This window comes from Labrus bergylta, chromosome 8, assembly GCF_963930695.1.
Source record: "Labrus bergylta chromosome 8, fLabBer1.1, whole genome shotgun sequence".
In the NCBI taxonomy this organism is placed as follows: domain Eukaryota; kingdom Metazoa; phylum Chordata; class Actinopteri; order Labriformes; family Labridae; genus Labrus; species Labrus bergylta.
The window spans coordinates 5,264,840-5,288,193 of NC_089202.1; the positions used below are offsets into that span (position 1 = coordinate 5,264,840).

The 23,354-nt window shown below is 40.5% G+C and overlaps 1 protein-coding gene across 1 annotated transcript in view; it reads left to right on the forward strand.

The window, feature by feature from the left end:
- Positions 1–5,998: 5,998 nt before the first annotated feature.
- Positions 5,999–23,354, forward strand: part of LOC109997917 (exostosin-1) — a 35,603-nt gene continuing 18,247 nt past the window's right edge. Inside the window, exon 1 of the mRNA XM_065958021.1 lies at positions 5,999–7,979. Within this exon, the coding sequence (XP_065814093.1) occupies positions 7,048–7,979 (932 nt within the window). The 5' untranslated portion in view covers positions 5,999–7,047. The remainder of the gene's footprint in view (positions 7,980–23,354) is intronic.

A 23,354-nucleotide genomic window follows, 5' to 3' on the forward strand; every position in this document is an offset into this window, starting at 1 on the left:
ATACTGCACATTCACCCACTGCAGACAAACAGGAACAGGCTGGGAGAAAGGTTCTTACATCACCAGTGTCGGATGCCAACACAATTCCCCAAAGGAATATGGAAGCTAACAAGTAGTTTGAAGACAAATAGCAAAAGCTGATTGTGGTAATGTTCTTCTATCAGATGTGATCAAGGGGCAGATGTTACCTTTATTGCAAGTCATTACTGTCATACTTATTAGCATACAAATCGTTTTTAGGCCTATGGAGACCTAAAAGTTATTGCATGTGTAATTGAACCTGATCTCTGCTCTGTGATTGAGACGTTCACACAAAGGAGGGAGCCAGTCTACACACACATTCACACTCAAGAGGTGTTTCTCTGTACTTCTCATTTAGTCACAGTCCTTTCCCTTAATATGTAAACACTAACAGAGTAAGGACGGTGGAATAGATAGAAAATAGGAACGGGGAACATGATTATAATCATGACTTCTATTATAGTAATACTTATCCTGTAATTGATGAACACATTAACTTTATGTGGACTGACATTAACCCAAGTTTTCATCTGTAATCATGTATGTATCTTTTTACTCTCACTCTCAGTAGGATCCTTTTAATCCACTATTCCATTGTTAATCTAGAGAATCATTTTGAAAAAAAAAAAAACACTGCAAATTTCAAGGTCTTTAAAAAAGTATTCAAAATCACACATGCAGTACATGTGTCTGCTTTTGTTTTGTTGCCAAGAATGTGAAGAGATATGAGTGTTTTATAGAATATGGTAATTTTCTCTGGATGTTAACAGGGTCATGGGAGCTCTTTGCTGATGCCTTTTAAATTTATGTGACAGGCCCTTATGACGGTAGTACTTCACAAAAATGGTTGCTGGGAGCAGGAGCAGACTTTTAAAATCTAATAGAGTCAACCTTTCAACGTGGCCTCATTCCCTCTTTTACAGTTTTTTTTTTTAAATGGTATTCAAAATGAAGCAATATAAAACTCTTATGACCCCTGAGATATTTTCACTTGCTAGATAGCTCGTACGAAACTCTCAACAACTGTTGGATAGAACAGGCAAGTCACAGACACTCATGGTCCTGGGAGGATGACAAAAGTCAAATAAGCCCAAGTTTTACTTTGCATACAGCAAATATTTACTCACATAACTCATGAAACTTGGTTGCTGAAATGATCAAACATCTGCTTAAATCCAACTTGACAGGATTGTCATTGTGAACATGTTGTGTTACTGGCCTTAGGATTTAGCCCAAAGCACCAATCTGACTACAGCTACAGCCTTTGCAGCGCTGCAGGCAAAGCTTTAGATCTTCTTTTTAATAGGCAACCAGTAATTAATACTTTAAAGCCAAGAAAGTAGGATCATATTGTACAGCTTATTTTCCAAGTAAATTAATTAGTTAAATAAAATGCATTGGATGTAGGCTATAGGAATTTGGAGACTTCTCACCTCTCAAGTTCTGCCTAAATTTCTACATTTTTCTGTGAAAGCTTTTGCCTTTCTTAAGTTCTATTTATTAGCATATAGTTTGCCTATTAAACTGATGACAGAAATCTGTATCTACTCTTTCTTTTACTCTTTTTTTTTAATTGGTAAAAGGCATATTTCAATTAATTATCTTTCTTGGATTTAAGACATTTAATGCACAGAAATGAGAGCATCATTCATTCCCTGATCTGTGAATAAGCATATTCTCCCATATATTGCATTTTCTGTAATTTAAAAAAAATGTATGCGGCTACTAGACTATGATTTGAAAGTAAATCAGTACACGTGATGGAGACCGTTGCTGCCCACAAACTACAGCATATAAGCCTATAGCCGTATTTGCATCGAAACAACGTAATTTCTTACCTGAACATTTATTTCATCGTCAAAACAGATGAATGAGGTTCCTTACCAAGATGGTCACCAGGGGGACATTAAATTATAGCATTCAAGGCTGTGCTCTACATCAAAGCACAACTACAGAGTGCAGCTGCATGTTTAGTCACGCACAAATACACACGACCCTTGCAAGAACCACATATTGATATATTTGTGTAATTATAATAAATTTGATCTGCATTGCAGACATTAACAAAAAGCAAGTAATGAAGTGAATGTGATTTGAAGGATATACTAAATCTCCATTTGGCTGTTTAGTTACTTGGCTGACTAGTGGAATGGCTGGGGAAAGTATGTTGACCTGGGTGAATCCAAATTAGATATTGGCATGGTTGCGTGTTTTACTCAGTGGGAGTGCTGCTCTGGCTCAGTCACCCTGCTGCTTTAAATCTGGCCAGTGCTCAACTCAGCGCACACAATGCAACAGCAGGGAGGAAGCATCTCCACATACTCATTTAGCTGCAGATAATAGCTGGACAAAAGCAGAGGCCCACAAATTATTTTTTTTGCGTATGTGTTTGTTTAACTCTAATCTAATTGTCCTCCTTATGTATGGATTTTTTTTCTTAGTCTTTTATAATCTTTGTCTTGAAGTGAAGCCTTCAAATAAGCCTACTGTAAGTCCAATTATAAATGTCCATCTCTAAAATGAGGGACCATCACAATCTGCATGGATGGACAACTTTAAAGACCGTGTACAAAAAAAATCAGTAACATATAAACTATACACATCTTATATTTGTAGTGGGAAAAAAAGAGCAACATCCATGTATTCACATCAGTACCCCGTTTTAAATTATTTTAGGAGATGAAAGAGAGAATAAATGGAAAGAATGCCAGGGAGCAGGAGAGGGGAGGAAAGAGAGTGAGAGAGGGAGAAGAGGGCTGGGCGAGACAGAAAGAGGAGAGACAAAGAGAAAGGGAGGAGGTAGAGAATGAGGAGGTGGCCATCATATCCCTCCCAGTCTTTGATCAGTGGTCCATGGGGAACAGAGGCAGTGCAGATAGCTGGTCCACAGCTCCTGAGGAACGCAGCTTCACATTCCTCCTTGCTCTTTCCCCGCTCCTGAAAAATCACTTGTAGTCTTTCAGACCACAGCAGCTGTGAAAACACATCATGGCTTACTACATGCCAGAAAAGACCTGCTGGCTAATGCACTGCAGTGCCATTGTCCTGCAGTCCTCAATCACCCAGGCAATTCCTATCAAGGCAAACTCTAGTCGAGGGGGTCCCCAAACTACGGCCTGTGGGCCAGATACGGCCAGTCCCCACATTTGGCCCGGCCCTCAGAAAAATTCCAAAAGGATTTTGAAATTTAAAATTGTAATAAATATTTTTTTCATATAGGCCTATAAGTTTGGCTTTTAAAATAAAGTGTTCCTTAGCTGTGAACTATTTTCATTATTAACAATTAGTAACTTAATTAGCTAGGCACTCAAAGAAAAAAGTTTGGGGACCCCTGCTCTCGTCCATTCTTACCAAATGGTTTCCTTATGTTCCATTTGTATTGAGGCTGAAATGTTTCTCTTTTTGTTTTTCTGTAAACAATAGAGGGCTCAGTGGTCATGTTTGGTCAAAGCACAGCCCTTGTATGACTTAAAGATCTGGTCTTTAGTTTAAGAGCATTTGTACTGATCTGACGGTTTCAAACATGACAAAGGCATGACGTTTATGAAACATCATTGTTCAATAGAATGCTTTAAAAGGCTCAAAAGCTCAAGTCTTACAGACATCTTACTTTTTGGTCTCAACAGGAGTAGTCCTTCTTTCAGCTGCGGTATAACATATAAGTGTACACAGAACTTAAATCAAACCCTGTGTTACAAATGGTCTCAGTCCACCAGCACAATGACTGAATATTTTAATTGAATCATAAACAAGGGGTATTCAACTGTCTATACTATAACTCCAGGGGCTAAAAGTTTTGGTGCACCAGGACCACCTCCTAGTTCTGTTTTCCTGATCTCATTTTGGAGCCCAGGAAAGGTCTTTCTACTTGAGTCATCTTCACTGGCTGCTGCTTTCAGTTGCCTCTGAGATGAATATGATGGAATGCCTCAGGGCCATCTGTGGATTTCAAGCTCCTCAAGCAGACTGCTTGAAGAATAAGCCACAAAACGTTTGTTTCCTACTTCAGTAGATCTTTTAGTTCCAGCCATACAGTCTTCCTTTGTTGCTAGTTCTGCATGGTGAGATTAAGATTTACTTTTTGTTGATCCCCGCAAGGGGAAATTTCAGTTTTTACACTCTGTAGTAATGCAACACACACACATAGGCTGAAGTATATACACACACATGCACACAAACAGGATCCTATGGACTTGCACTAATGGAGAGATGTCAGAGAGATGGAGCGGCCCACAGTGGGCACTCCTGAGCTGGTGGTGGGGAGGGGGTTTGGTGCTTTGCTCAAGGGCACCTTGGCAGCGCTCAGGTGATCTGGCACCTCTCCAGCTACCAGACCAACTTCCATACTTGGTCCGCACTGGGACTTGAGCTGGCGACCCTCTGGTTCCCAACCCAAGTCCCTACAGACTGAGCAACTGCCGCCCCAGGAGGAGGAGCTACAAAATACTACAGGCCTGGTGCAAGTGAATATTGATTGTTGATTGTAAACAACCATCGTCATCCAGCTGCAGGCCATGTATAGTTGTACTGCTTCTGGCATTTGCAGGAGGATTTTGGTGCCTTTTTCTGGCAATTTATAATTTCTCCAATTGATTGGTTGTTTTTCAGTCCAGGTGACACCCCCAGTTGTATTTTAAGAGCTAAATTCATGTTCTTGAGGGTCTGATTGCACCAACAGAGAGAACTGAGTTGTGTTTTTGTCCCTAGTTCATCAAATGAGCTCCATTTCACAGAGCTGGGCTGATTACATATTTGAACATCTTGTGATATGATCAAAAGCTTTAAAACAGCTGATAAATAAGCATTTTGGTGTCCCACAATATCACTACATGGTACATGTATCCATCCACTTTAAAGTCTAAACTGCTCCACCAATTAAAAATCTGCTCAAAGATTGTAGGCCAACCACTTCAGAGACTCTATGAATCAGACTACTATAAAAATATGTTCAGGCTCGCTAACAGCATTGTCTTTGACCATATCCACGCCCTAAATAGTAAATTTAAAATATGACCTCAAATCTGAAATACAGGCTCTCACTTTTTAATAAGGTCAGACTGAAGCACTCTTTTGTAAGCCAGTCAAGTCACACCAAATTGTTATGTTGTAAATGGGGCCGCTATGATGCATTGCAAATTTCAAACTTTGTCTGACAAAAAAATCCTATAAATCGAACAATCAATCAATCAATCAATCAGTCAATCAATCAGTCAATCAATCAATCAGTCAATCAATCAATCAGTCAATCAATCAGTCAATCAATCAATCAATCAATCAATCAATCAATCAATGGTCAGAATATTACGTTTTCTAATCACTCATCAGTACTATCTATGTATAGTATATATATAGTAATATTTATTTCGGTCCATGACCACAAAGCGTAGAACATACACGAACAATAATAAAAGTTAAAAAAAAACAATGGCGGATGAAGCAGAGGCTTATTATGCCTACCCTTTGAACATTTCATTTATACAGTATATCAAAACAAGAATAGCTGCAAAAAAAAAACAAAGTAACCTGATTTCACAAAACAGAAAACAGTTGTCAGTTAACCAAATCAAAACAATAAAAGGAAAATAAATAAATAAATGAAAAGCTTCCATAAATGATTAATTATAGTCAGACTATAGTTATAAACTATTATTTACTTTCTATACGTTTATATTCCATATTTCATAGAGCAACAATATTACCATATGAATATACATTATACTCCAGGCTCCCTCTAAACACAATGTTATACATTTACTAATGTAGATTTACACATTAAAACAATACACAGTAGAAAAAAATATATATATATATAGTATATAATAATTATATATAATAATAATAATAAAAAGAAGTCATATTTTAAATGACAACTTAACTATCTGCGTTAATATAATTTTACATTTCTCACATGGCCTGATTTGCCATGTGAGAATCATAAATCATAAATCTCAGCTCATAAATCAGTGCAGGGTCGGTTCTTTTTGCTATCTTCCCCTACTTCTAGCTGTGTATAGGTGCACTAAGAAGCTCCGCCCCTTCGGGTATGACGCAGACCAATGGTAACGCAGCGTTGCGCCGGGGGCGGGCCGTCACATCATCAGTAGCAGCCGTAGTGTTGGGACTGCTGTGCAGCGGCTCTGCTCGGCTTGTAGTCTCCACAGCAGCAACACCTCTTGTTTTTGTGTTTGGGAGAGACACCACTTTTAACGACTGAAGAAATTTAAACGGAGGGCTTATCCTGTCGGTTTTGAGGGGAAGATAGAGGATTTAAGTTACGCAGCGGAGGAGACATGTTTTTAAAGGGAGGGGAGAGACTGCCGGCCGGGTTTAGAGCTACTTTGATGCAGCCGCTTAGCTAACAAGCTAACTCTGAATGTTTTCAGAAAATAGCCTGTTTGTTAGCTTGCTAGCTAGCTTAAATCGGATGGAGAAATTCGCTTTTTAAGAATAAGCAAAGAGTTGAAATGTTAATTTTGTTCATTGGCACATTAACCGAAAGGATTGTGGAAACATCTTAAACTGGGTATGTTGAATGTTTAAGCTTCCAGTTACCTCTTTGTTGTTAATTTCCAGTAGGGACAATAGTTAACAGACTAGGCAACAAGTCTGGCACACTAATGCTTTAACGAAGTTTGTACTCATTCTGTGCCATGTTGATATTAATTCTTAAGTCTTTGTGGAAATTAAACATTTTATGCAATTTCAACTCAGTATACTATAGGACCGTGGGGTCCCCGTTTTAGGTAGACCGGGTTACTCTTTTGTATAGGAGAAGCTGTATTAGTGAGTTGATACAACTGTAGACGAGGAGACGAGGTGGATGAACATTATAAGTCGCCCACATGCTTTGGATCAGTTCCCGGACCTGTGAAAGGCATCTGAAGCAGAAGGTGGAAGACGTGAGCGCACAGCCCTTGCAGCCCGGGGGAAGATGGCGGAGCGATCCCGCAGGAGGTGGTGAAACCAAAACTTGGGCACTTCTTCTTGGATTTATCTTCAGACATCTTATCCCAGATCTAAGGACACATGCAGGCCAAAAAACGGTACTTAACCTTGTTCTCCGCGGGTGCGTGTCTCATCCTGTTGTTTTGCTTTGGGGGTATACAAGTCCCGCTGTCCAGACGGAGTCCAAGCCGGCGTGATGACCGCAGCCTCTCAGGGGCGCGGTGGCGTCGCTTCCCGGGGTCCCTGCAGCCTTTCGGCTCCTTGGAGCAAGAGCAGAGCGATGAGCACATTTTTCCAAGGCAGAAGAGGGACGCTAACTCAGGTGTTTACACTGGAAGACGCTGCAGGATGGAGTCTTGCTTCGACTTTTCCCTGTGTGAGAAGAATGGTTTTAAAGTTTATGTGTACCCCCAGCAAAAGGGGGAGAAGATGTCCGAGAGTTACCAGAACATCTTGTCCTCTATTGAAGGATCAAGGTTCTACACACCTGATCAAGGACAGGCATGCCTATTTGTCCTGAGTTTGGACACGCTGGACCGGGATCAGCTTTCACCCCAGTATGTTCACAACTTGAAAGCAAAAATTCAGAGCCTTCCTCTTTGGAACGGGGGCAAAAACCACATCATCTTCAACTTATACTCTGGCACCTGGCCAGACTACACAGAAGACCTTGGTTTCGACATAGGCCTTGCAATGTTGGCCAAGGCAAGCATCAGCACAGAAAATTTCAGGCCATACTTTGACGTTTCTATCCCTCTTTTCTCAAAAGAACACCCAAGGACAGGAGGGGAAAGGGGATACCTAAAACATAACACTATTCCCCCTTTTAGGAAGTACATGCTTGTCTTTAAGGGGAAGCGTTACCTAACTGGAATAGGTTCTGACACTCGGAACGCTTTATATCATGTTCATAACTCAGAGGATGTGGTTCTCCTCACTACCTGCAAACATGGGAAGGACTGGCAGAAGCACAAGGATGCACGCTGTGACAGAGACAACGCAGAATATGACAAGTGAGTACTATGTGATTGTAAACTTTACAGCATGAAAGTGTGTGTTTTTATACAGCTTCTGCCAATACCTGGGCTTGTTTTTATTCGCTCTATCTTGTTTATTTTCTGTTTGTCCAAATATTTTGTGTTTCAAAAAGTTCACACAGTTTGAAATTATGTTTAACTAACTCAGCATTTTTGAGGTAAGTGTTTTACTTGAACATACAAAAAAGTGTTTCCTCCTTAGGTTTAACTATAAATGTTTTAAGATGGGTCCTGTCACCATGTCATACTCAAGCCAGTTCACATCGAAGTGAAACTTTAAGCAGGGAGTGTCTTTGTAGAGGTCCAATCCTACAACAGTTTTCACAATGCTGTGAATAATTTGTCAGATTTTGGATCATATGCTGTTGCATGTAATTTGGCAACTGGAATAATTTCTCATTAACTTCCCAGAGATGTGCAGAATGAGTATTTCTATATAGAAAATGTTCTGGGGGCTCTTTTCCCTGATTCAATTTGATTTCATTCTGCCCATCTGATTTATTCAATAGTAATTTAAATGCCTATGTGGACAATGAGGATTTGACTTTTAAATAGTCTTTCTATCATATGACTTTATTTAACAAATTAAACATCATGAGGCACAGATAAGTAGATTTGCTTTAATGTCAGCTGCAAGAGCCACTGTATTAATGTAATTCAATTTATATCCCCATCTGCCCATACAGCCTGTTGTTCAGCAGTGCATAATTCTGCTTCTCCTCCTCTGAACATTTTCGCCTTCCTGCCTATTATTGTATTTTGGGATCCTCTCTAACAGAAATTTTAAATAGCATGCAAAACTGCACACACTCAGACTCCAGTTAACACGATGCACTCAGACAACCTATGGGGGCATGTTGATGGACACATTCAAACTACATAATACCAATATTGTTGAGGCTGGTTAGAGTCACAATAGCAGCTATGTCCGCAAAGGCTGATTTAGCTGCCTGCAACTAAACCTCAACTGAGAGGCAAGACAATCAATTTATTATTTCAAATCTATATGAGCTTATGGAGAGGGCCATCACAGTCATATAGGTTTCTGTTGGAATATGTGAGTTTCATTACGTGATTGTGCATAATCCCATGTTCAGGCATAAAGTCAGAGCGGAACAATCAGAAGACAGGGATTAATTTAGTCTACTTTGTTATCTGTCACAAATCACTCTGTTATGTGACTTCGATATATTCGCCAACTTGGCCGATAGTTTAGCAAATTTAACTGACACACCCGCATTTGGCGGGTAGCAGGTACTAATTACCAACCATGTAACTCAGCATCCCTGGAGAAGTCAATATCTCACACTTTCATTGGTTTAAAAAGGTCCTCTGTGATCATCATCCAGACCTGCTTTTTGTGCCTAAATCTGATGAGTAAACTGGTGCCTGTCTCCCTGCTTCGGCCAACAGGATTCATTTCGTGTCCCCTCAGACTGTGCTGTGTTGTTACTGGTGACTGTGTGGCGCTGGGTGTTTGACTGTGGCTCTTTGGAGTGGATTAGTGGGGACAAAGCACTGGTGCCAGTAAGGGGAAGCCACTCTGGCCCCTGTTTGCTCAGTCATTTCCCAGACAAACCCAACTGCATGAGCCAGGAATGCCCTGGCCCAAACCCGTGTCCTGCTTGACCCCTTAATATTTGGGACCTGCTGTCATTGACCCCCATGTCAGCTCTTTACCTTGATGTTGTCAGTTATAAAGGTCTACTCCTTCTCAAACAAATTGATCCATTGATTGGAACAATGTAAATGTTAAATACAAGTGTTGTTGTACTTTAGAAGTCATTGTTTCAAAGATGCATTTCAGATGTGACTGTAAAATAACATTGAGTTTTTGGTATTTCCTCTCAGTGTGTATCTTTTCAGAATCAGAGTCAGAATCAGGTTTTATTGCCAAGTACATTTACACATAAAGGAATTTGTCTTGGTGTATGGGTGCTAAACAATTAACAGGTACATAAAGCAGAACTAGCAACAACTTAAATAATAATGTGTTAAAAGAATTTAGAATGAGTCCAGTACTATGAATATGGTAAAAAATGATACATCAATATTGTTAAATATTTTGTTTAGGTAATTAAATAATATTGATAACAGCTGAATATGTTAATCCCTGATATTTACAACACAAAAGCCGCAACCGTGATGATGCTCCTAATCACATCATTTTAAAACAATACAATGAAAACAGCCGTCTTCTGGGGCGCTCGTTTTTGACAGGAGGATTATTTTCCTTGCAATATGATTGAGTTCAGGACCGTGTGAGACTGATGTGTGGTCCCTTCAGTACACACAGCATCAGGTTTGCTTACAACTAGAAATTATTTGTTTTGGCCTTTGATAAACTTTGCAATGTTGTTCTATGAACACATTGTTAGGTTGGGCTCTGCAACTAGCAAGTTGCAAATTCAGATATCTGATGGTATCTGGTGTCTGGAACATCTCCAACAACTCTCTTTTTTTAGAAGTCTTTGAAACTGTAAAGCAATACGATTACATGATTGCAATATGTGAGCGAGAGGTGTTTTTACACAGGTTCATGTTTGTACCATATCACCCTGTGTAATGGGTATGCTAGACATTGATCCAAAAAGGATCCTTGTCTTTGTGATGGCCTGAGTAGGTGGGTATCGGCTTAAGAGGTTCATCCGTTTTCTCTGCAGAGTAACATTCTTCCTATCACTCTTAAGACACGAGCTATCTGCTCTCTCTGCCCCTCACTGCCAAGCGCTGCCAGCGAGTGATTTCTCACAGTAAGACGGGTGGCATCAGAGCCATAACCCAAACGAAAAAATAATCCCCCTGTCATTAAGTAGCATAGGGGGAGAGACAAGCTTTTGGTATCTCTCTAGCCCTAGTTGGCTTAGCTTCATTGCATGGCTACATTATGTTTAATGGTTCTTAGTCTGTGCATCCTCAGTCAACCACACCACTATAAGTTAACAAACTCTGAGACCCAGTGCACCACAGAATCCCTCTTAAAATAAAATAATGTAATTTCTTGATTACTGTTTAACAGATTTTTTTGTCCCTCAAACTGAAGACAATTTTCTTCTTTCAAATCTGCTCCAACCCAGCCATTTTCTGGTTTGCGAGTACATTTCATGCCATCTGCCACATGGCGAGTCAATATTTTTACCCTAATACCCAAGTATAAAAAAATGTGCCGAGTTTTAAGCATGTATGACATAGCTGCAGCTTCTTTCTCCTGCTCCTCCTCTGTCCTAATATCAGAGTGTCGCGGGGGAGCGCCGACACACAAACACAGACAGGAACGCCAGCCATACTGCGGCCCTGATTACCTTTTGTGCAGTACGTGATCCTGACAGAACTAGTCTTTATGGTTGGGAACAGACATGATACGGTTAGGGAAAAACAAGTAGGTTCCTAAAGACGTAAATCAAGCCTTCTTTAAAAAAAACTGTGCTGTAAACTAACAACAATTGGATATAAGATTGAATAACTTTTTACACATTTTCTTTGGTTTGTATACAAGAAACAAAGTGAAAAGTGCACCTCTGGGCCAGTTATACATTTTTCATGAGAAGCTTGTTTAGAACAGATCTGTTAAAAATATCTTGCAGTGTGCAGTCATTTTAAGGAAAGCAGGTTGAGTCCATGGGGACTCCTCCCTTGCTGTCTACCATCTTTAAAACGTGTGTACAATAATAGCCCACTCTCACATTACCTACACTTGACTTTGGTCTTGTATCTGTTGTTTAAGTTTGTGATAGACTGAGATGAATGCTGTCTAGTTTAGGGACCTTCATTTTCTTCTGTATATGTTTGTAATAGAAAGTGATGTGTTGGGTGTCATACGATTGTAACTAATGTAAACGTTCATAAAATGGTGCGACACTGCAATGTGGTTCCATGGGGCCTTGATCTGTGCACCAAGGGGAGTTTTCTTTTTTTAAATAACTTCTTTCTTGCTGTATTGGCATTTATCCAGTATAATAAGCCTTCTTGGCTATAGCACCAGTACAGTGGACCATAAATTAAATCATTACAAATACATATTTATGGTTGTGTTTGGAGTGCAAGTCATGTGGAAGAGAAACTCCAAATGAGTGACATAGTGACACACTGACAGTCTCTGACAGATGCACAGAGTAGGAGGAGGAAATATAAGCAATCAGGGGGAGCGACATGATTCTTCATAAACTTTACAAATAAATGCGTGGCTTGCAATTTTGAAACTTATTGTCATCAACCATTTCTAACAATGTTTAAAATTACTTACAAACACCCTCACTTGACCATGTGCGCAGCAGCTGTAGACAATAAAACTAAACACACTGCAGCACATCCACGCGGTTAACGGTCCGTATATGTTGCCACAGCATTAACAAGCTGTGTATCTGTCGGGCCCAGCGGTGCCTGTACATTGCAGACTCTGCATGCACAGTGGTCAGGTCTCTTGACTACTGATGGTGATATCAGACAGACTATTGTAGATTTGTCATGGAAACAAGAACACTGGGGAATTGGTTTTCATCAAACAACACAAAAGTGGCAGCATGATGTGCTTTTATTCATCTCACTGACATTGCATGTCCTGCGATTGTGACTATTGTGCCTAATTTACCAATTGCATTGGTAAAACGATATATTGCTCAGCATTAATCCAAATGGTTAACATTACAGTCTGATAGAGCTGATTCACCAGTCTCCAAAACATGATGTATTTTTATTCTGTAATTGATCCCAGACCGTCTGCATATTCCCAGCCTGGCACCCGGCTGTGCAGTCAGAGGGTTAAAGATGTGGGTGTGACAGTGGTGTAGGAAGCCAGTTGTCAAGGAGATCAATATTTGTTTGCAGTCCGACTTTCTACTTTCCAAACTAAAAATGCTTCTGACTGGCTCTGTGCTGTAAACAACACATCATGGATAAAGCCATCTGTTTGCTTGCACCAAATTGGTTGTTCACTTAAAAATATCTATTTGGATTAGGCAGCTGTTTGTCAGACTTGGATTAATACACCAGCTCATTAGAGGAATGTTAGATGTGCCACATGTTCAACAGGTATACTTTTAAACACACAACACACAGCATCATCTAACTTACATGATGCAAAGACCCTGCTTCAAAGTTGAATTGATAGTCAGTTCAAATGCTCATTGGCACAATTTTGGGCACTACTGAGTTCCCCTTGCAGGTTGACATGTGTACTGGTCTTGTTCTACAGCCCTATGGGTCAGACGGTACAGTCTGTGGTCTAACTGGGTGGAAGTAATAGTTTCTGTGCCTGGCTGTAGCCCATTGTGCAACAAATCCCTGTTATCCTCTCCCACTGACAACAAGGAAGTTGTGACAGACTGAACACAGCCTCTCACCATAATTACCATGTAAAGGCTATGTCATTTTTGTGTGTGTGTAATAGAACTTCAGACTTCATTCTCCAGATGTTGTCTTGGAATTTGCATACTGTTTTGTGTACTGTGTGTGAACATCGTCTGGCCTGTTTGTAAGTGTCTGTATCCTATGCTTTATGTTTTAATAGCATAGCATATGCAGTACACTAGTAAACTGCTGCTAAGTGTAATGTAAGTTTTTTGTTTCTTCTGCCAGTGTTTTTTTTTAGTTTCTGTTGAAGGTGATAGGAATTGGCAACCCTCCAGATGCCTGTTTGGTACAGAAACAAATCTTTTTTTATTTTAAATTGCTTTATTCCTATTGTGCAGTAATGACTGTTGTTTGTACACGTTGTAGACTCCCCCATGTGGTGTCATTTAATATCTAGAGAAAATTGAGGCATGTTCTTGCAAAAGGGCCAACATTTGAGCTTGTGAAGGTTGTGTTAGGTATGATGAACTTCATGGGTACCTTCGTCATATAGATTGACATGACTTGCTTGAAATGTGTGTCTGAATGGGCCTGATCTTTGAGGATTAAAAATGCAGCCTCATTATTGAGATAATAATGGTTTTCAGGTGAATTTCAGCACGGTTTTGTTGTACTTGTTGTTACCTGTTATTGCCCTGCTGTTTTCAGTCAGTGGTTAGAGACAACTTTGTGCCTCCCACTTCACCACTCTGTCCTTCTGACATCTGCACTCAGCCACTGTGTGCAAGCCTGTGATACAGGAGAGCAGAGAAGATACAGCAGGAGGCAGGTCAGATGCAATTTTAACCTCAAACTGAAAGCGCTCTCACAGCTTGTCTCCAATTAAGAGGCCCTGCCAAGTGAGAGAGTGCAAGAGGGATGGAGTGAGTGACGAGGAGAGTGGGAAACAAACAGAGAGTGAGTTAGAGGGAAACATAGGCACACAAATAAAAGGAGCACAGTTAGAGTCTGAGAAACTGGCAAAATGGGGAGAAAGTAAAAGCAAGAGAGAGACACTGAAAAACAGGAAAAACACATGCCAGCCGTCCAGCAGTGAGAGGTGAGTGCAATAGCTGGCTGGGTGCTGACGCTGGTCTGCTAGGTGTATTTATAGACTTGCAGGGTTTTAATCCTCAGTATTGGCCAAAGCCCCTGGCAGAGGGCTGCTGGCCAACTTGATGCAGGCTTTACAGAGCTTGGGGAAAATGATAATCGTTGAGGGAGAATGGTTGATCTGAGTTCCTGCATATTAACTTAAATTGGTTGTTTTCACTCCTGTCTGCTATTTGAAGTCAGTTGATCAGTGGCTAGGTTTCTTTTTTTGTCACATTCTCATAGAGTACTGTATATTTAGCAGCCTTACTTTTTCATTCCAAATCTGTAATATTTTAAAGTTTGTGTTTTCCAATGCTGCTTCTGATCAGTGTCACTGGCCAATACTCTCTAAATGTCAAGCATAAATCATGATTTGGGGACTGACATAAAGCTGCTTTTTAAAGAACTATAACTTGCAGATGGCAGACTGATGTTTTTAGTCGCTTCAGTCAAAAGTTTGATGACTAAAGCTGATAAGAAACTACTTTTAAATGACTGATCAGAGTAAACGGTGCAAAAATGAAAGGCCATGTTTGACCTCGGACACATGTAGATGGCCCAGATGTGTGCAGTGGGAAACAGCTGGCTTGATATGTGTCATGGCCCTTCAGCTGGCCTTGGCAGTATTTGAAAATAGACATGTATGAGATGTTTGTCCAGATTCGTTCTGTATTGCACAGAAATAAATATCAGGTTTTTCATTGGAATATAATATTTTTTACTTTAATACTTAGAAATATAATTTCATTTTTTGTTGTCCAGTAAGCCACTGAGCTTCCGTGTCCTTAAATTATCTGAGGAAATGCAGTATTGATTACGAAATGGAGTCACCATTTTGAAAATGTGGCTGTATTATGATGGTGTCATTGCTCACCCTGCCGGTCTGCCATCTTTAATTCTATAGTACATACTTCTTGATTGTGTTACTTGCCAAAAAGCAACACTGTAGTTTAGTTGGCTCTAAGATTTATGAGAAGATGCCTTCTTCCTCTTGTGGCCACTCTTTTTACTCAGCTCTGCCAGGAAAGCACCTACAGTTAGCCCTGCGTGTGAGTGCTGAATGATACAGCATGCCACGAAGCAGGCTGGTAAACCACAAAACCACTCTGCTGCGATTGTTTTCTTTCTCGTTTAAGGAGGCCTATATGACACTTACATGACCACACAGTCATCTTGAAAATGATCTGTGTTTTGAATTCAGCTTCCGATGTAATTTACCAGGCCATTTATTGTATGAATGTAAAAGCTTGTATTGTAGAGTAGTGAGAGGCCTTTAGATACCAACACAGTACATCTGTGTACAAGAAGCTCAGCAGCAGCTCTACTAATAAGTCCCTCATGTGGGTTCCTGTTTCCTGAATTCGCTTTAGTCTCTCAGCTTCGTCTTGGTGTTTTACAGCCACTAAGGTCTATTGATAACCTAACTGTCTTTTTTGTTGCCCATTGTCTTTAAAGTGGAAAAAATATGAGCTACAGACTTGGTTTGTCATTGAGCTGTTTCTCTTGACTAAAATGTATTATAGCCTTTCAGACAAACAATACTAAAGTGGCAGTTGAACAGTATGCCTCTATGTATCTTCAGTATATTGTGTTTTCAGTCTGACTTTTGGGACCTTATTTTTACAACAGGCTGTTCGCTGTCTAATGTCTTGTCTCTTACGCTGCATAGACAAATCTGCTGCTGAAGTTGTATATCTGTTTTTGTCTTTTGTCTTTTCTAATGATATAAGACAATAGAACAGACATGTTTGGGTATGACACAGAGCTTTATTTTTACATAAACGTTTCACTGCAGTTTTTTCAGCTGAAGGGCTTGTTTCCATGTGAATCTTACTTATAGTTACATGACAGTTGGATGCTTATAAAATCCTTCTTCATAGCAAAAGATACTGTGTAAGCTTTCTGTTTACACAAATATGTCAAACAGATGTTCATAATGGATATTCCTACTGATGGATACTATGTAAGCAGGGATTTATTTAGCCTATGAGTAATGGCCCATAGTTGTGTTTTAAGGGGTTGTGAGGTTAAACTAGATAGATGTAGCACAGTTTCCTATAGAGCCTTGGGATTATAAACTGCTCATATTTAGAGCTCATGGTAAGTGATAGCTATGGAAACAAATGCAGGAAATAGGATAACTTAGCAGCCTGACTATCACATGGCTGGCATTATTATTCTACATAACTGCTTCATGCCATGTAAAACATGACCAAACTGAGTGAAGCCAGAGGCATGTGGGGCTGACCTATTGAGTTCCAGCTCAACCTGTTTACTCATAAAAGGACTGCTCTGAGTCAGGCTGGTGACCTGCAGTGAGTTTCATCACTTCTAGCCCTGTCACTTTCCACTGTACTTTCAGTCAAGAAGATAGAGACGCTGTGGCTGAATGGATCATTCAGGGACCTACAGTAGGAGAACTTATCATAACTTCTTTAGAATAAACTGTGTTATTATGACTACTGTTTGTTTGATAATTAACAAATCTCCCATTTGAAATATTTGTGTATGTGGTTTCTGAACCCACATGCACATAAACTAAACCAAACAGAATTTAAATAATGAGTGTGTCCAAAACAGATAATCTCCTGTTGTGAGGTGCATGTGTTAAAGGCAACTCCCTGAATGTCTTGAAATTATCTAGAAAATGGCAGGAGTTCATGTGTAATAAGGGCTCATGCTATATGTAAGTATGCATGCACATGTACCCCGCTGTTCCCAGGAACTGCCATTTACCAGAAGGATTCAGTCGACTCGCCTCTCAATTGATTGCCATCTCATTTTTCACTGCCAGGATTTATAGAGAGGGAGGTCGAGGGGGAACAGAGGGTATTACCATCGCTGTTCACGTATCCTCATTAATTACTTACAGTGCCTGTGAAGCAGCCAGCTCTACATTACGTTGACGTCAGCTCTTGGACTTTAACTTGCTGTGACCTGGAGAAGTCTAATTTAAGAGGAGTCGAAATCTAGCAAGTTGTGGAGTTGTTGGTAGTCATTTGAGTCTTGTGTACGTGAGCATTAAGTTGTGGGGTTAGAGCGGATTCCTGCTTCCTCTTTTTCAAACGTTCGCTCTGACTCAATTCAAATATACTTTATTTGCTTCAATGGGTTTTAGCTGCACTTTCAGTCTCTGTGCTACGCAATCTGGACCGAGGGCAGTACCATTTGTTGGCCATTCTCCCTTTCTCTCCTGTCCTGACAGGATGATGTATGTCTCGTCCTTGGCAGCCTTGTGCAGGTGATGTATACCACTTGGAATGCTGGGAGAGTGAAATAGGGAAAGGGATGTCCACGTGCCAGTCCACAGAGTGTGGTCCATTCCTGGAAGAGTTTTCTGTCGTCATGTGGAGGCACATATCACCGCTTCCTTGATTGATTAATGATTAAGTTTATCTGGATGAAACAAGAAAGCAGAAAGTCAAGGGAGCTGCCAAACTAAGTCTGAGAGAGTCAGGGTGTTGAAAAAGTGAAAATAATCTTAATTGAATGCAAGTACCGGTAGACCTTTTATGGTCTTTTATTTTAACCTTGGTGAAAATCTATTTGTATGCCTTTTTGAAATGTTGACTTGACATTTTCCCAACACAGGTAATGTTTAGTTTTGGAAAGAATAGGCTGGAAAAAGTAATTCCAGCCTCAAAGCATTGGTCCGTGGTCTGTTTTCTACAGGCTCTTCTTCTTTCCGCTGATATGAATGATGTGTTAATGAAATGAAGTCTCAAATGCCTTTAGTGACATAGAATGGAAAAAACAAGGATTCACTGAGTAGTCATAAATATTTGATAGGTGTCTCTTAGAAAGTCTTCTAGTGCCACTGGTAGAGCCTCTCAGGACAGAAGATGCAACTTTGCAGAACATATTCATCACCATTCATCAAGCCCAGTGTTTGCGTGACACGAGATACGTACTGTCCTTTCAAACACTCGGATGAGTTGCCTCGCCAGCATGACAGGGGCCTTTCTCAATTATCCCTCATGTACGATAAAATATGTTGTGAGAGCAACATGCAGAATTAAGAGGCGCTCTTAAACCAAGGCCAGCAAAGTCCTATGCGCCTATAATCCTTTGGTCAGTGTGGTGAGTGGACCTGCCAAGCCTGTGGACATACTGCCTCTAAATCTCTGTGACCCTTGACTCGGTGCCACAAAATATATTTTTTGATATTTCATTTATTTCTTTATTTATTGCAGTAGAGGGAAGGGATTACAGTACAATAATAAATAGTTTTAGTGTCTCTTTTTGAGATTTAGAGACAAGTAGAGACTTAATCTTGAGTAGTTGGGCCACACGAGTGTAACTGTCTGAGGATCTTTTCAATGGGACTTTTGCAATGAATCATCATCACTGTGATGGACCATGTTGTGTTGTGTTAATGTAACCACATTTGACAGCATGGAAAAATAACCAGCCACCATGTTGCGGAGGCTTGGCTGGGTAGCAACATGGATCATCAGATAAAACTGGCACACACACACACACAGCTATGCTATCTCTCGCTGTCCTCTTTGGACTCCACTTTGTCAGATAAGGGCTTCAGCGGGCTTTGTGAGAGGAAGGGAAGCTGGAGCACACGGAATGATAACCTGGGGTATGTGATAGCCTTAATTCCTCTATCAAACAGCTGCCTTTTTTCAGCCTGTTTTCTGTTGCAATCCTTAACAGATTAAATTGTCATTAGACTCAATTCCTAACAGATTAAGTGAAGACTCTCAATAACGGTAAACTCATTCAATCATTTTAAAAAGACAAAGAAGCAGAAAACAAGTTGTAAACAAGTACATAATGGCAAATACTCAAAGCAACATTTTCCTTTCACCATTCTCTGTTTCATCAAACCTGTAAGTTCCTGTGACACATACTGAAAATGACCTGGCTCTATATTTGGAGCCTTTTGGCCTAGCTTCACACAGTTTCTTTCCTCCTCTCACCCGGTGATAATTATGACTTCCGTTTGTGAGGTCACAACCACAGGGCAAGACAGGAAGTGTTGTCTTTGATCTTTCCCGCTGTTCAAACTAATTACCTGCCTGCAGCAGCTAGCACTGCAGGCCTAGAATTTCATTAACAGATTGTAAAGCTTTGTTCTGGGCCGTTGTGCCTGCGAGGATACAGAGGAATTCAGCTACTTTAGAATCTACTGTTTGCAGTCTAATTTTTGCCCAAGATCAGTAAACCTTGTCCTTTGGTGTAGCATTTAGAGGCTGTAGATGAGAGAAAGTGCTTAAAGTTGTTGATTATGACAGATGTTTGCACACTATTTACACTTGAAATATGACTGTAACGAAGAAGCTGGAAGGCAGCATTGTTTACTTTGTGTAAATGTGTTGACCGGGTGTGTATGTCCTGCAGAATAAAAGGTGACGGCTGTGACAGTGTATCATTGTGCTTTAAGTGATGTGCAGTAATTTAAACCAAAGTCAATCCATCCTGTCCTCCCTCTGACCTCGCTTTGACCTCAGCTGTTTTTTTTAAAGGCTAATATGGTATACAATCTTTGGTTTAAAGATGGTTAAGTGGTTTGAGATATTCAAATCGAGATTTTCTTAATAAAAAATAGGATAAAGAACTGCTTACCTCTTCCAAACTTGTGCTACAGTCTACAGTCTAAACCACTCACTTGATATATTTGACCTTTAATGATGACAATGACCATGGTATTAAAGATAAGGCATACAGAATCAGTCAATTCTTTTAAACACACCTTTTCAGACTTGCTTTGTGATGTTATTATTGTTAGGATTATTATGATAAATGTTGAGCTTCTGCTCTGTGGGGTCACATTTGTATTCATTTATAGTCAGTAGATGAAAAGGTGTCTGTGTGTTGTGTATCAGTATTAGGTTTAAGTTTCCCTCCCCCACAGTCATCACATTAATGGGGGAGGATTTATTAGAGGGGTTAAACCTGAGGGGTGGTAGGCTGCGGTGAATGACGAAGCTGGCCCTCTGTTCACATTAAACCTTTATGAGAATGACTGTGGTACAGAGATGTCAGTGCAGGTTGTAAATGCCACGTCATGAAAATCAAATGTGTTTGTATTCAGCCAATGATATTGGCAGTCTTGATCATGTGTTGGTTATTTAATGATTTAACAGCCTACTAGTGTTTGCTGCCAGGAAAATATGGATGCATAATTATAGAACCAAAATGTGCAACATAGTGCTGCTGTACTGAAATAGAAACCTGTTGAATGCCTCTTTGAATGTTGATGTTTAACACTGTTTAACACAAAAAAATATGGTTTAAGCCGACAGCAGGCGCTCAATAAATAAGGCATATCTTCATCCCTCATTTTGAGGAGCATGCCAAACGTAAGCCAAATGCCACAAATTTCTGCTAGTCGCTGCAATTTTGTGTGTCCTCTGGGATAAACTGCTGTATTTTTCTCGTTCCCCCATCATCATTAGTACCGCCGCCACCCTGTAATCTCTCTTTCTGTCACTGAGGCAATGGGGCTCTTCTCCCCTCTGTGGTCTCGTAATTGTGTGGTAATCATCTTTTCTCTCCTGAGAGCTAAAATACTGTGTTTACACTTAGTTTTTGGCGGCTTGACTTGGCAAGACACTAATTTACTCTCTCTGCAGCAGAAGAAGCAGCTCCTCTCATCACTTCACACTGGCTTTGCACTTCTAGCCATTCTTTTCCCAGTGCATTTGTGGCTGGTTGACATCAGCAGTGTGGATGAACCCCCACTTTGTCCTATTTCATGTGGTGTTTCACACATATTCTCCTCACGTTGACGATCCCTTTAGGTTTAACTGTTTGTGTCCTTGGGATCTCTTTCTCTAAGATTTCTGCCTCCTCCCCTATATGCAATGAAGGTATGTACATGGAGAACACTTGGAGATACAATTAAATCATTTTCATTTTCCCTTTCTCAAGCTTTAACTTGAACTCTGCAGATAGAAATGGCACATATGGCTATCACCCCCCCCCCCCCCCCCCCCCCCCATTACATTAATCATAAACACTTTCCCCTTCCCCCCCTCTTAACTATTTAACCCTCCCTCTCTTTCCCTGAAATGCTTGCCTAAGACTATCCCCTGAATGTCCTAAAAAAAGACCTCCTGCCAGCACACATACAAACACACAAGCTAAGGCACACGGCCCTGCAGTTCCACTGATGCATTACCCCTTGAATATTGTCCTGAATCAAATCCACACACAAACAGAATTTGGCTTTAAAACAGACCTCTAGATCTAGGCATATTCTGGCTTCAGCAGCTGGGCTTTACCTAAATCCATCTCTCAGCATGAGAGATCGGATCAGATCAGACATAGCCTGGGACTCTGATGATGCATTGATATCAAATTCAGTTGATAACATCTCCTATTCTGAACTAAGGGAGATATTGCTAAGCCCTCCTTTTATTGTCACGGTTGCTTTGACGTTAAAAGAGGAAGATATCTTTGAGCTGAGATGGTTTTTCGCCCTGGTTAAAATAAAATTGATGTTTAGAAAAGCTGTTCACATGCTCATATATTCAAAACTTCAGACAGGCAAGACTATATTTGGATATCTCATCCAAATCATTAACCTGAGATTCATTCAGTTTTTGTTCCTATATTGTGTTGTAGTTATTGTTGTAATATTTCCCACTGGTTTCTCCTTTGCTTGCATCTCCTTTTCTCTGTTTCATCCCACCCCTCTTTCCCCATTCAACCCCCCTCACTTACCACCCATTCATCACTCTCTCCTCTTCCCCACTATCTGCCTTCTCACATCCCTCTATATCTCTTCCTCCATCCATCCCTGCTTGGCCAAGGATCAGAGACATTCCTGACCTGGACTCTGTCTCTCGTGCAGAGCAGCCACTGAAACATCAGCACCAGCAGGAGTCAGTTACCGGCTGTTTGATGGCATTCCTTCAAGATCAGGGAGCGCTTAGATTAAGCTGCTCAACTTCCACCTTTGTTCAGAATGGGACACCCTTACTGGTCATCCAGAGGCTTGTGTTAACGGTTTCATTCATTCATTCAGTAAGGCATTCATTTACTAGAGCCTAGTTGTTTGTTGATAGATCAATAGACCAATATTGGTCCTATGGGATCCAGAACCATAGAAGAAAAGTGAGTTGCTGATGGATAAGAGGACATCTTCACAATTCCTTGTTTCTGTAGAACTGACTTTAAAGATTGGAAAGACATTTAGGACTGCATTTTATTTAGGCCCAATGTGCCATGTGTAAAATACAGGGTTCCCTTAATTTATGAGCGATTGTTCTTAACTGTTTCCAAAGCAGGGAAGGTCTCTGTGATTGCTGCTGTCAAATGATTTAACCTGATCTATCTGATCTGACATCTTTATGTTGTCTTGAGTTAACAAGGCAGCCCCGACATTCCAGCAATAATGGCCTTTCCATTAACATCAGTTGTTTCATTATCTCCAAGACTCCCCTGTTCTAGTTTTTTGTGTCCAGAGAGCACTTCAAAGCGTCCTTATCATCGCCCTCATCACGCTGATGGATGGCTGATGGAGAGATGTGAGAAAAGGCTTCCTCCAAACTCCCTAAGGATTCAGTGAAATTAAATCAGCTCTTTTATGCCCCAAATATCTTCTGGGTAGATGTTGATCATTTTGTGAGTTTTGGTCAGTGTGTGTTGATCTTGTTGGAGACTAATACGAGGGCGGGTTTGACTCAGTTCTGAGGAGGGATGTTGGTAGAGATGAAAGGTTCTTGCTTTTTGATTATCCTGGTGGGAGAGAGCGTATGAGTGCAGGCAGAGAAGAGGAACAAGAAACAGAAGATTCAAAGCATAATAATTAGGGGAATTAACCCGGGGTCATGTCGAACTGTGGGAGTGCTTGAGACCCCCCTCTGTGTGCCAGTAAATGTTTTATAGAGCTGCCTTTGAACTCATTAACTGGAGGAAGATGAGTGAGATCAAGGTGCCCTCAGGAAACGAGTAAAGGCTTTGTGTTTT